This window comes from Triturus cristatus, chromosome 1_1, assembly GCF_964204655.1.
Source record: "Triturus cristatus chromosome 1_1, aTriCri1.1, whole genome shotgun sequence".
NCBI classification, from domain to species: domain Eukaryota; kingdom Metazoa; phylum Chordata; class Amphibia; order Caudata; family Salamandridae; genus Triturus; species Triturus cristatus.
Genome location: NC_140579.1, coordinates 1303667416 through 1303679848, shown reverse-complemented (window position 1 = coordinate 1303679848; position 12433 = coordinate 1303667416). Strand labels below are relative to the sequence as shown.

Here is a 12433-nt window from a genome sequence, read left to right as displayed (position 1 = left end):
TAACTTTGGCGCCGTTTGACGAATCCTCGCGAAATTTTCAAAACTAATGGGGCGCTCTGCTCAGCTCCTACCCTGAAAGTCTTGGGGTGATTCGTCAAGCGGGGGCTGAGAAAAAAGGGGGGTCCCAAACCGCGTTTTCCCCATGCATTTTCCCATAGGACCTTTAGTCGAAGGTACAGCCCGAACGGCTGAAGAGAATTACTTGAAATTTGGCAAAGAGGAAGTCCTCAGGTCAGGGATGTGCCTTTTGGATATATGGTGTCAATCTGTTCAGTAGTTCCGGAGAAAATGGCAGATAAAAGCACATAAATATCTATAAGCGCGCACGGTGCCGTGCGCGAGCGTAATTCTGATTGGTGGATTCATGTCAGTCAACATTCGAATCGGTCGAAATCAGGAAGTGTCGGCCGCCATTTTGTGTGCGACAGTAAAAAAGAAAGGTGGAGAACGTGAAAAGGGGGCAGGGTACAGAGTTCCTGACCCCCTAGCTTTTGTCAGGGGGTCCCTGAAGGACCCTGAAGGGTGAAAAAAAAAACATTTTATTTTTTGTTAAAAAATCACGGGGTGCGCGCACCGTCGCGAGGTGCGCGCACGGCGGGAAAAAATCATTAAAAAAATAGAATTATAAATCAAATTCAAGTGTTTAGATGTTAGGTGGCTCTAAAAAGAGCTGTTGTGTTAATTGGGGAACATAGGAACATGTGTGCTGCTGTATCTTGCTCTCTATTAGGGGAATGCTGGTGTCCCCATAAGAGAGAAGACCCTTGCACGCATTGCACCGTATATGCACCCTCTTGAAAAGAGGGTGTATATCCAGAGGAACAGAAGCAGGTGAAGCTGCCGCCGCAGATGAAGTGCTCAGCTGAGCTGCTGCGGATGTGCTCGGCTGAGCTGCTGGAGGGTTGTCTCCAGCAGCTCGAGCAAAAGCCACAGGATGTACTCCTTTAACGTGCCTGATCATAGTGAAGATACTAAAAGAGTAATTCTTTTTAGGATCTCCTCTTGATAAGACAAAACCACAAATAGTGCAGGTGACTTGGAGCATTCACCTTCTTCTGCCCCTAGGGAAATCTAAAAAATTGCCAAATAAAAGAAGCTTTCTGTTTCCTCTGTCTCACAAGGGTCTCCTGCTCACTCCCAGAAAATGACTGCTGCTCTGCCATTCTCAAGTACTGAAGTACTGGAAAAGCTTCTCAGCTCCTTCTCCCAGTGAATCAGAAGAAATAATGAGGGAGTGTGTCACGGCAGGAGGCGTTATACACCTCTGATCCTCAGGAGCGAAGCTAGGTCTCACCTTCCCCGAGAATACTGTAAGTCTCCAAGATAGATATAACAGGAACCTTACAAGTATTCCCAGGGAGCGATGAGCAGACTCGGAAACTTCCACGAAGTAGGTGCAGTGCAGGATGGATCGATGAAACAACAAGAAGGTACTGTGAACAAAAAGGACAGTCAATATTAGAGCTCTAAACATAAAGAGGACAATAGGTGAGGGGTTCTAAAATGTGATTCTAAACAACTGAATTGTGTGAGGTCTCAACTTACCCAGAATATAAGCAACGTGAATCAAGGGACACTCAAAGTCTGAATGCAATCTAGTTATGCTGCTCATCTTTGAACGAGAGACATCATCCTCTAGAACAATCTTTGCAAGACTGGAGCAAAATCGCTAGATCCTTGAACTAAAAGTTTTTAGAACAATGTCCGGACGTGGAAGTTCCCAAAAAAATAAAAAAGGATTACTGTAATAAGTTTTCCGCAAGGCAATGTTGAAACAAAGAATTGTATCGCTCCTTGAGTCGACGGAAACAAAGTTGCCTTACTTGTAAATTTGTATCTGAAATGGGAAAGTCTCTCGTACCGGGTTTTTAGTTCATAGGTTGCACCTGGAACCAGGATTCTCTGATGCCGTTATGGAAAGAGAATCAGCGTGCAGACGAATTTCTTTTGGCAGGCAACAGGAATACTTTTTGGAAACGCCAGGAGTGGCGTGCAGGCAAAACGCCGCGAAAGGCGCACTGACAGACGCCGAGTATGGCGGGCAGGAGAAGCCGGGATCGGCGTGCAGTCAAGGGTCGAAACTGGAGAAAGCCGTGATCGGCGTGTAGTCAAATGCCGAAGCTGAAGTACGGGCAGGCTAACGCAGAGACCGGCCAAAGCTGAAGTACAGGAGACACCGCAAACAGCGGGCAAAATCCAAGACTCGAATGTTCCAACGAAGCAGAGGAAGAATCCAGAACAGGCAGGGATGTCCAACGGATTGGAGAAGCCAAGCAATGAGTGAAGGGGGCGTTTCTCTATTCAAAGGCCACATGTAATCCAATTGGTTGTCAGACGTCACAAGACCAAAAGACATGAGCGTTTTGATTCGTTGCCAGGTATCCAGAGACCACACACAATTACCCTAACCCTCCCAATGCATTGTGGTACTAGTAGTGCTGAATGGGTGGTTATTTTAGGTCTGGGAGGTTTTGCGGGTAACAGAGTGGGTGTGGTGTTGGAAGTTTCTGGAACTGAAACTACTATAAACCAATGAAAAGTGTTGTTTCTAAATCACATGACTTGCCGTGCGCGCACGGAGCACGCACGCTTGCGCGTACGGAGCACTCGCGCACGCGCGTACGGAGCACTCGCGCACGCGCGTACGGAGCACTCGCGCACGCGCGTACGGAGCACTCGCGCACGCGCGTACGGAGCACTCGCGCATGCGGTACGGAGCACTCGCGCATGCGGTACGGAGCACTCGCGCATGCGGTACGGAGCACGCGCGCATGCGCGTACGGAGCACGCGCGTACGGAGCACGCACGACGTACACATGCGTACCGTGCGCGCACGGTCAAAAACCCTTAAAAAAAATAAAAAATTAAAGTGTTTATAAGTTTATAGAAGATATTAACTATGCTGTTCAACTTTATCCAAATTAAAAAAAAAAAAAAAAGAGCTGAGCCATTCCATATTACAGGATAAAGTCAATCTATAACTGTATACATAGGTAGCTTATTGTAAAATAAATATTTAAAAAATATAATACATTCATAAATTAGCATTTGAAAAACCTTGCAAATTCACTTAAAAAACCATAGGTTTCACACACGTTATAGTTAGGAATTAGCATTTAAAAAACCTTGCAAATTCACTGAAAAAACCATAGGTTTCACACACGTTATAGTTAGGAATTAGCATTTAAAAAACCTTGCAAATTCACTGAAAAAACCATAGGTTTCACACATGTTATAGTTAGCTGGATATTTCACTCGTAAAAAAACCAATGAAATTCCCCCGTTATAGTTAGTTCAGCTAACTATAACTCGTGCGCCCGCAATCCACTGCTGATGACATCACATATTACATCACTCATGACATGGTCAGTGACATCACTCATGACATCACTGATGACATCTCAAATGACATCACTGATGACATCACTCATGACGCCATCCATGTGATAAATTACCACATCTTCTCACACCCTAATATAACCTTTGATACACAGACTCAAAATTTCAGAGTTCCATTCTCAAAACCATACATACTGCAATACCAATAACTACATACCCACTTATTAACTCTTAAGTCTACATACACCTCCACTCATTCACCTGTACAGTCACTCATATTTACAGTCACTCCATACAAGACTATCATATGCATTTATACACCTTATAGACACTCACACACCACCAATCATCCATAGAGGTACTCTCACACCTAGTCAGTCATGCAAATAATTACACTCCCATTTACTCACCTATGCGGTTATACACACTCAAGTTCACTTACTCATAAAAATAGTACCACATTCTTACGCTCTTATAGAATCATTGATACAAGCACACACTCACCCATACAGTCACTCACAATCGCACACTCTCACATCTACCCACTTATATACTCTTACACGCATATATACTGCCTTTCAAATATGTAGTTAGTCACAAATGTACCACTGAGATATATATTCACTCACTAACACACCCATATATACACTCACTCAACCATACAGTCCATCACAGATGCACTCTTAAAACCATGCACCCATAGAATCACCCACTCACACATCTAGTCACAGAGTAACACACACCCTACCCACACAAACACTCAGGAACCCATACAGATACAGAGACAAGCAATCAATAACTCATATAGACACTCATATAGCTATTCACAAAACCATGCAGCCACTTTTACACCAACATACAGACACATACAGACATTTTTACCGTTTAGTCACTAGTCTGCAGTAAGATACATTTAATGACTCACTTATAGAGTCAGTTACACACCTACAAAATCATCCATTCACACACTTGTACAACCACTCATTCTTCAACAGGCCTTTCCCTATATATATTAAACATATTAAAATTGTTCAGAAACACATACTCAATGGATGATGTCATCAGTGATGTCATTTGAGATGTCACCAGTGATGTCATCAGTGATGTCACTGACCATGTCATGAGTGATGTAATATGTGACGTCATCAGCAGTGGATTGCGGGCGCGCGAGTTAAAGTTAGCTGAACTAACTATAACGGGGGAATTTCATTGGTTTTTTACGAGTGAAATGTCCAGCTAACTATAACGTGTGAAACCTATGGTTTTTTCAGTGAATATATATATATACACCCACATATGCATTTATATGTATGTGTAGATATACATAAATAAACATTGATACATCTGCATATCTATATAAATACAAATATAAATGCATGCATACATATACACATATATGCATGTTATGTACATGAAAGTTTGAACAACACTAATAAAAGCAAAGCTAAAAAGCCACCTAATTACAAACAGAATTGATTTAACTTAAACGAGGGCGAGACCTATTGCATTTTCAATGCTGGTTTTTCTCTTCTTGATGTTGCTGGAACCCTACACCTGCCTTCCTGTGTCTCCTTGGAGGGCAGCTAAGGAATTCGCTTCCTGGAGATCAGCACCAGATTTATAGGGTCTTTGTGTTTGCCATGTAGGCCATTTTATGATCCTTACAGTCTCTTGTGTCTCTCATGAAAGGGAGTGGGCAGGGGGGAGGGGGGGTCATGACCCTCAGGTCCGCTTGGCATAAACTTTGTATATGTGAGCTGCATTTGGTGCCGCGTTAGAAGTGTAGTGCCCAGATATCTAATGGGTGGGAAGAAAGAGGGCTTCATTATGTAGCCAGCCATAATATTATTTGATGGCTTAGTGAATGTATTTCACGTTGCTATGCTAAGTATTTGAGAAGTAAACCTACTGTATGTCTGCATATAGTTTAAGAGATCCCTAAAATCTCTTGTAAGCCCAAAAAAACCTTTTTTTGGTAAACCTTTGTAAGCATAGCACGCATATCTGAGCCTTTAGCTATGTTAGAAACAAAGAGGAAGACTGGGGAATATTTTGTTATCCAGAAGCCCCGTGGTATATGGAAGAGGCTCTGTTGTACGTTGCCAACATAGTACTAAAACTATGAAAGTATGTTTCAAATTAATTTAAACACTGAATACGAAGTGTGTAAACAGGACATTGACAAACTTGCTGTAAGCGCAGAATAGTAGACGTGCTTCTATTTTCCAACTTGGTTAGAAAAAATAACAGCTGTGCTGCATTTAAAACAAGCATTGGCATAGCCAATAGGTCTCGCCTATGGGACCTTATAAGTGTTTAGTTATCCAGCACAATATCCTTGGTGCAACAACATCAATTGTTGCATGGCTAAACACCTATAAGGTCCCAAAGGCGAGACCTATTGGCTATGCCAATTCTTGTTAGGTATAGCATCGTCACAGCGTTAGTTGCTCTCCAGACTTATATGGCCAAACAAATAAAAAATACGTAAGTACACAGAGGGCCATTGGTTAGCCCTCTTCATCCATTGTCTGCGCAACTGTCGCTCACATTTATTTACAACTACTAAAGCAAACAGCATGGTGCGAATTGTGTTGGAATCTGGGAATTTAAGAATGCCCACTAGTTCTGGGGGAAGGAATTGTCATTTAGAGGTTAAAATGACATAAGTAATTTTAGCTAGGATAAATGATTTTTAAAGGCAGCGTTTCTCCAGAATCACTTTATATGTTCCCTTATTCTGGAATTTGGAACCACTTTGAAAAGATCTAAAAATCAAAAATCAACGTTATAAAGTGTGTGTTAAAAACATTCTTCCCTGCAAAGTCCCTAATTATTACTTGGTCCTCGTAATGCCACGAGATGCCAAAACCGCACACAACCTTTGACATCAGATCCTCTCGAAATTAGACTCCTGGCTTAAAAGTAGTAGAACAGCCCCCTGGAGGGCCCAAACCAGCCCCTCCCACCAACTAAACGGGCATGTGGCAGTGGTCACTCTGTGGTTGCATAGGTTTCGGAAGCTTCTACAGCTTCCATCGGCTACTTTGCATAGAGAACTCTGGAGACCATTCTAGCCCTTGACACATTTAGCCTCTTTTGAGTAACAACTCACCGCACTTCCAAATGCGCGAGCCTCACTCGCAACGAGTGGGACTTTAGTTCTCCGTGGAACCGGGCTAACAAAAGGCTACACAGCCACAAGCCTTAATCGTCACAAGATAACATTTTGATCTCTACTGGAGTCTACATATAAGGGCTAAGGAGGTGTGCCTTGATGTGGCAATACAAGCCACTGGCTTCTTATTTATCACACTGCCCTCAGATGCTGCCTCGCCACTTGTGCCTGTGGGTCCCTTTGCCAAAAGAGGTAAAGTACCAACCTCGCTTCTTGTCACCAGACAATGTTTCCAATATTCGGCCTTCAACTTACAAGACACTGCAAACAGGTATTTCAGTTTAATTGGTTCAATGGAAGAATCCCTCTGCCTCCACCCCCCTCTCTCCCAGAAATACCTGCATGGCCTCTTGGGCTGACACTATGCTTTCCCAGCATAACCCTGAGTACATTCTCAACAACACAAACACATAAGGCGCGTACACACAGCGATAAGAAAACACGTCGGCCGTCATCGATGTCGCATCATCGAAAGGTCAGGGGTAGCAGAGGTGAACTCACACACCTGATGACATCACAGCGTGACACTCTGTACCACCCATTGCCCCCCATCTGTTGGTGGCGGACTAGGAGAAAAGGAAGGAATGAGTGGAAACTGCAGATGATAAACAGGGGTAGCAAGAACAGCCTGGAGTATCTATCGGAGGTTAAGCACCACTGGCCACCCCTTCAGCCACACCTGGCTTTTTACACCCATACCTGGAGTGGAAACCACAAATTACAAGTCCCAGGATGGAAGCCTGGTTCCATGCCATGTGCTATATATTATAGAAATTGAAGAAGCTTGGCCAGTAAGGTATAGGAGGGTGGAGAGCAGGCACAGGCAAGAAGGGAAGAGGCCAGATGTACAAAAGGATTTAGCATTTAATAGACCGAATCACAATTTCGGTCTGTTAAGAAATGCTAAATTGAATTGAACTGAATTGAAATAAAATTTATAAAGCGCAGCATATACCCGAAGGCGTCTTGGCGCTATACATGAGAACATGCAGAACATAAGGAATGCCGCGCTCAGATTTAGAAGTTTTAGGCGATTTGTGTAAATAGCCATGTTTTCAGGTCTTTCCTGAAATGGATCAAGGAGGGAGCTGATTTTAAGGTGATGGGCAACGTATTCCACGACCTAGCTGCTGATCTAAAAATGCTCTTTCCTCCCCAGGTAGCCTTTTTAAAAGGGGCGATTATCACGTTCCTAGCTGTTCCGGACCGCAGGGTTCTGTTAGAAACATACCACTTCAGTTTATTTCTAAACTGTGTAGGTCCAAAACCGTGCAATGATTTAAAAAACAGGCACAAGACTTTAAACTGACATCTCTGTCTGACTGGGAGCCAATGTAATTTTCTTATGGCTTCTTTGGCAGAGACATTCTTTGGAATGTTCAAGATGAGGCATGCTGCCGCATTCTGTACAATCTGGAGCCTGTTAAGCAGGCCTGAGTTGGTGGTAAGGTAGAGGCCATTGCAATAGTCCAGACAGGAAAGGGCCAGGGTTACAGTTTTTAAGAGATCCTGTGGTATAAACTGCTTTATTTTGTTGATTAGTCTAATGGCCCCGAAAGAAATGGCTGTGATTTTGTTAATTTGGGCCTTGAATTTAAGTTCTTGGTCTATGATAATACCTAGGTCTTTAGTTTTAGCTACGGGTGCAGGAAGCACTCCGAGTACAGGTGACCACCAATTGGGTGTCCAGAGAGAGGGTTTATTACCAAAGATGATGACCTCTGTCTTAGTTGCATTCAATTTTAGACAGTTTACATCCATCCAATCACTCACATTCTTCATGCAGTTCTTAAAGGCTTCGCCCTGGAGTTTTTCTTCATTTGTTAAAGACACCACGATCTGTGTATCGTCAGCATAGGAAGCTAAGACGAAACCAGCTTATTTTATTATCGAGGCAAGTGGCGCAACATATAAATTAAAAAGTGTGGGGCTCAGGGCAGAGCCCTGTGGAACTCCACAGGGTAAAGAGAATTGTTTAGAGGTTGCTGATCCCATTGCTACGTTAAGTTGCTGATTGGTTAAAAAGGATTTTAGGAGTTCTAGTGCCATGCCTTTTATTCCTGCTTCTTACATACGGGCAGCCAAGATCTCATGGCTGACCGTGTCGAAGGCCGCCGATAGATCAAGCAACACCAAGGCGGACGTGCCTCCTTCGTCTAGAATTGACCGAACATCCTCAGTAGCGGTGATTAAGGCTGATTCGGTGCTGTGAAATTTCCTGAAACCATGTTGTGTTTCATCCAGTAAGCCAGACAAATCAATGTATTGAGTAATTTGTTTATTCATTAACTTCTCAATACATTTGGCAGCGAAGGGTAATATTGCGATAGGGCGATAGTTACCGACTTCTGAACTATCAAGATCAACTTTCTTCAAGAGAGGGAGAATTGAGGTCCGTTTCCATTCAGTGGGAAAAATTCCACTGGTGAATACTGTGTTAATGATAGAGCGCATAATTGCCTTTCCATATGTACAAAGGCAGATAGGGAAATCGCTAAGTGCAATTTCTACCCACTAGAAATTGCATTTTGCAATTCCCTAAATAGGAAATCACAAATAGGGATTTCCTATTTGCGATTTCCTATGTACTTGTACAAAGCATGTCCTAAATGTGAAATGTGCAATTAGGAAATGCTATTACCATGGACTACAATTAGATGTAACCATGTGCAATCTGGTTTAAAACAAAAACACTTGCCTCTAGGGCATAGTGTGCTTTACATGTGCACCACTTTTTTTTTGGTGGGGGGGGGGGGGGGGGGGGGGGGGTGGATGGATGTATCAAGGGAGACCTTAGGCCCATAGGCACCCTTGGTTTTGCAGTTCCAAATTTGCAATTTTCTATTAGGAAATCACACATTTGGAAATGCAAAACCATTCACACCTATCTTTTTACATTCCATTTTGCATTTGCAAAAACAGAATTTCGTACATCTTGGCCTTTATGTAGGAGTCAGGAAGGTGCTACCTGGGTTAAATGTCTCTTTCTGGAGATGGTATGATAGTATTGCACAGTCACAGGGGAGGGTGGGGGCGGAGGAATCGTGTGGCGGGGTAGGGGGGATGTTCTTTTTAATATTTTTTGAAGACCTCGGAAGGACAGGACATGAGACGATGAGGGCTGGTCGAAGTAGATGATTTCTTTGACGGTGACTTACAACTTGTGGATGAACTTTTCTTGTGAGGCTAATTGTATTGATATGAGTCTTCTCCGATACGGTCAGAAAGTGTGTGTTACACTGTTCCACTGTAATCACATTTTCCCTTAATATTTTCTTGTTGCTGTGCAACTTGCTAAATCTCTCAACATGAACAATGTGAATATAATTAGGTGAACTTATGGGACAACATTACTAACTGCATCTACCTACCATTCGCCAAACTGCACGGCTTTCAGAACCCCAACAGCAGCAGTACTCTCCCAGTCAAAGCCCTGCCCCACATGGTCTGCATGTGCACGTGTCCGGTCTTCAAAGAGAAGTTCTCTGGGCTCACTCGTGCGAGGTAGGTACTGAAGGTTCTTAATTTCATTCATTGATCTGTAAAGGACAGAATTACATCAATACGTCACTGACCATACATTCTTCTGTTTGATTTGCAAAGTGCTTGTTTACCACACAAAACAATTATTAGCAAAGATGCTTTGGGCCGCGCACGTTACATTACAGTCATTAGGTGGCACTTGAATGATCAGTGATCGAGCTAAAACTGCCTTGGGTGCCAGCAGGATACCAGCATGCACGAGCGTAGCTTCGATTGGTGCAGCAGGTGCAGTGAATCGGGACACACTGAACCCTGAATATTGCTGTATTTCACAGTTATAACAGCGGCTAAGAGCACCATTTCCCTTTCTTGCGCGAAGGCCCATGACATATTGGCTACACCACTGCCAGCATGCAGACTCAAATGAAAGTTACTACTGTTAAAAAGTATTGTAGAATAAAACAAAGCAAACATATATGGAATCCAACAGTAATTTCCATCTGTAAACGGATAGGCCGACTGGCGTCAACTGCTGTAAAATGTAAAATCTGAACTGCATACCAATTACCCAAATGTTTTTTCGCCTTTGCTTGTGAACTCAGTTGATCTGGATCGGTAAAGAGATGCGGTGCGTATAATGCTCTTTTAGAACGTATATTTGTTTTCTACAAAATAGATGCACCAGGTAGATATTTCGGGAACGTGTTCATATTTTAACTTTTGAAATGCAGACAAATTTTCATAGTTCACTTTTTAAATGAAACAAATTGTATCCCTAACCAATAACTGCACCCTAAAGGCAAAGTGCAAGAACATATTCAGGTGCTAGCACATATGCCTTTCACAGAGTTGTAGAGTAAAAAAAATAAACAAAAATTATGTGCGCCAATTCAGGAGTGCACACAAAAGTGGAGTAACAGGGGTAAGGCTTGAGGAGGCTGGCATTTTAATACTAGGACCAAAAACAAGTTAGGGACTTCCATGACATGGAAAGGCATTTAAGCACCTCCCTCTGTTTAGCACACAGTCTAAACCACTTTAGTTGCAGATTTACTTTTAACTGTAGGTAGTATTTAACTTACCTGCGACGTTTGAATGGCGACTTTGGCATGTCTGCTGTCGGAATCATCTGCTCTCCAGGTCGAACCCACATTATTGGGCCATCGTCACTTTGTGATCTGCACTGCAACCTAAGAGTAGACAGTGTTCCCCAGGGCAAAGTCATCTAAAACCAGAAAAAACCCAATAAGAAATCACACACCAAGCTTAAACAAGCATTTACAATGCAATGGTCTCGGCATTGGTAAAGTTAGAGCTATTGGCATTGCTCATGACATTATTTTTGTTTATGTTTTTGTTTTTAAAACATTTAAAGAAACGGCATTGTCATGAGCAATGCCAATAGCTCTAACTTTAACAATGCCGAGACCGTTGCATTGTAAATGCTTGTTTTTACTGTTAAGGCACGATTTAACGCAAAGGAAATCCAATAGCAAAACAGTCTCAACAATTTCTACCTCACCGTGGTCAGGAATACTCTGAATAATGAAAGTACCAAAAGTATAGCTGAACATATTACACATAACTTGAATCTAAAGTAAAATAACCAAAACCGTACGTAGCAAGCGCGCTTCACCTACGTACACAACGAGAACATCGCACCTGGGTAACACGAGATTTAAACATTCACATGCATTGGCAGTATGCCAATAAAGAATCTCCTTCTATAATTATGAACATGACCAACATTTTACACAGATGATGTTGTTTACTCAGAGAAGCAAAGATAAATATATTTTACTTCTGACCACTTGGTGACCCTTCCACTGACAGTGATAAACCAGATCTGGCTTAGCTCTGATAGTAAGATTCATTATGTTGAGCATTAAGTGTTTTTTGTCTTATTTATTGGCAATGTTGTGATGGTGTGACATCGTTATGTGGACAGAATTGCTAAAGAGCTGTGCGTGTGAGTGAATGTGTCACACAGAGGAGATGCATATGTTTCATGTTATTGAATGTGCAGAGCGGCACTATAGTTGCATTGATTTGAAAAGGTAGTTAGAAACCAGGTCCCATGTGTGTCTTTAAATACAGCGGCGACCGGCACAGGTAAGCAGGGTGGGGCAGTGGGGCAGGGCGGGGCGGGGCAGGGCAGGGCGCGGCGGGGGGGAAGCCAACAGAGGATGGAATAGGTATTATTTATGCTGTTTTTAATAAGGGGGGGGGACATATCTCAAGAAAATGTTGGACAATGCAAGTTTCCTAACTGGAAGCACTAAATCCTATTTCTTTGAACAATAAAGTTCATGTACGAACTCATTAGCGCTTGCACAACCTTTGGGAGCGTGGACTCTCCGGGTAATAAGTCACTCATCGTGTTGGTGATCTCACAGTTTTTTGGGGGAAGCTATGAGCAAAATAACACTTTAG

General features: G+C 42.7%; 1 protein-coding gene across 1 annotated transcript in view; it reads right to left on the bottom strand.

The window, feature by feature from the left end:
• RSBN1 (round spermatid basic protein 1) overlaps nucleotides 1-12433 on the bottom strand; it is a 355192-nt gene that overhangs the window by 73012 nt on the left and 269747 nt on the right. Inside the window, 2 exon segments of the mRNA XM_085653112.1 lie at nucleotides 9889-10056; nucleotides 11083-11225. Coding sequence (XP_085509238.1) covers nucleotides 9889-10056; nucleotides 11083-11225 — 311 coding nt within the window.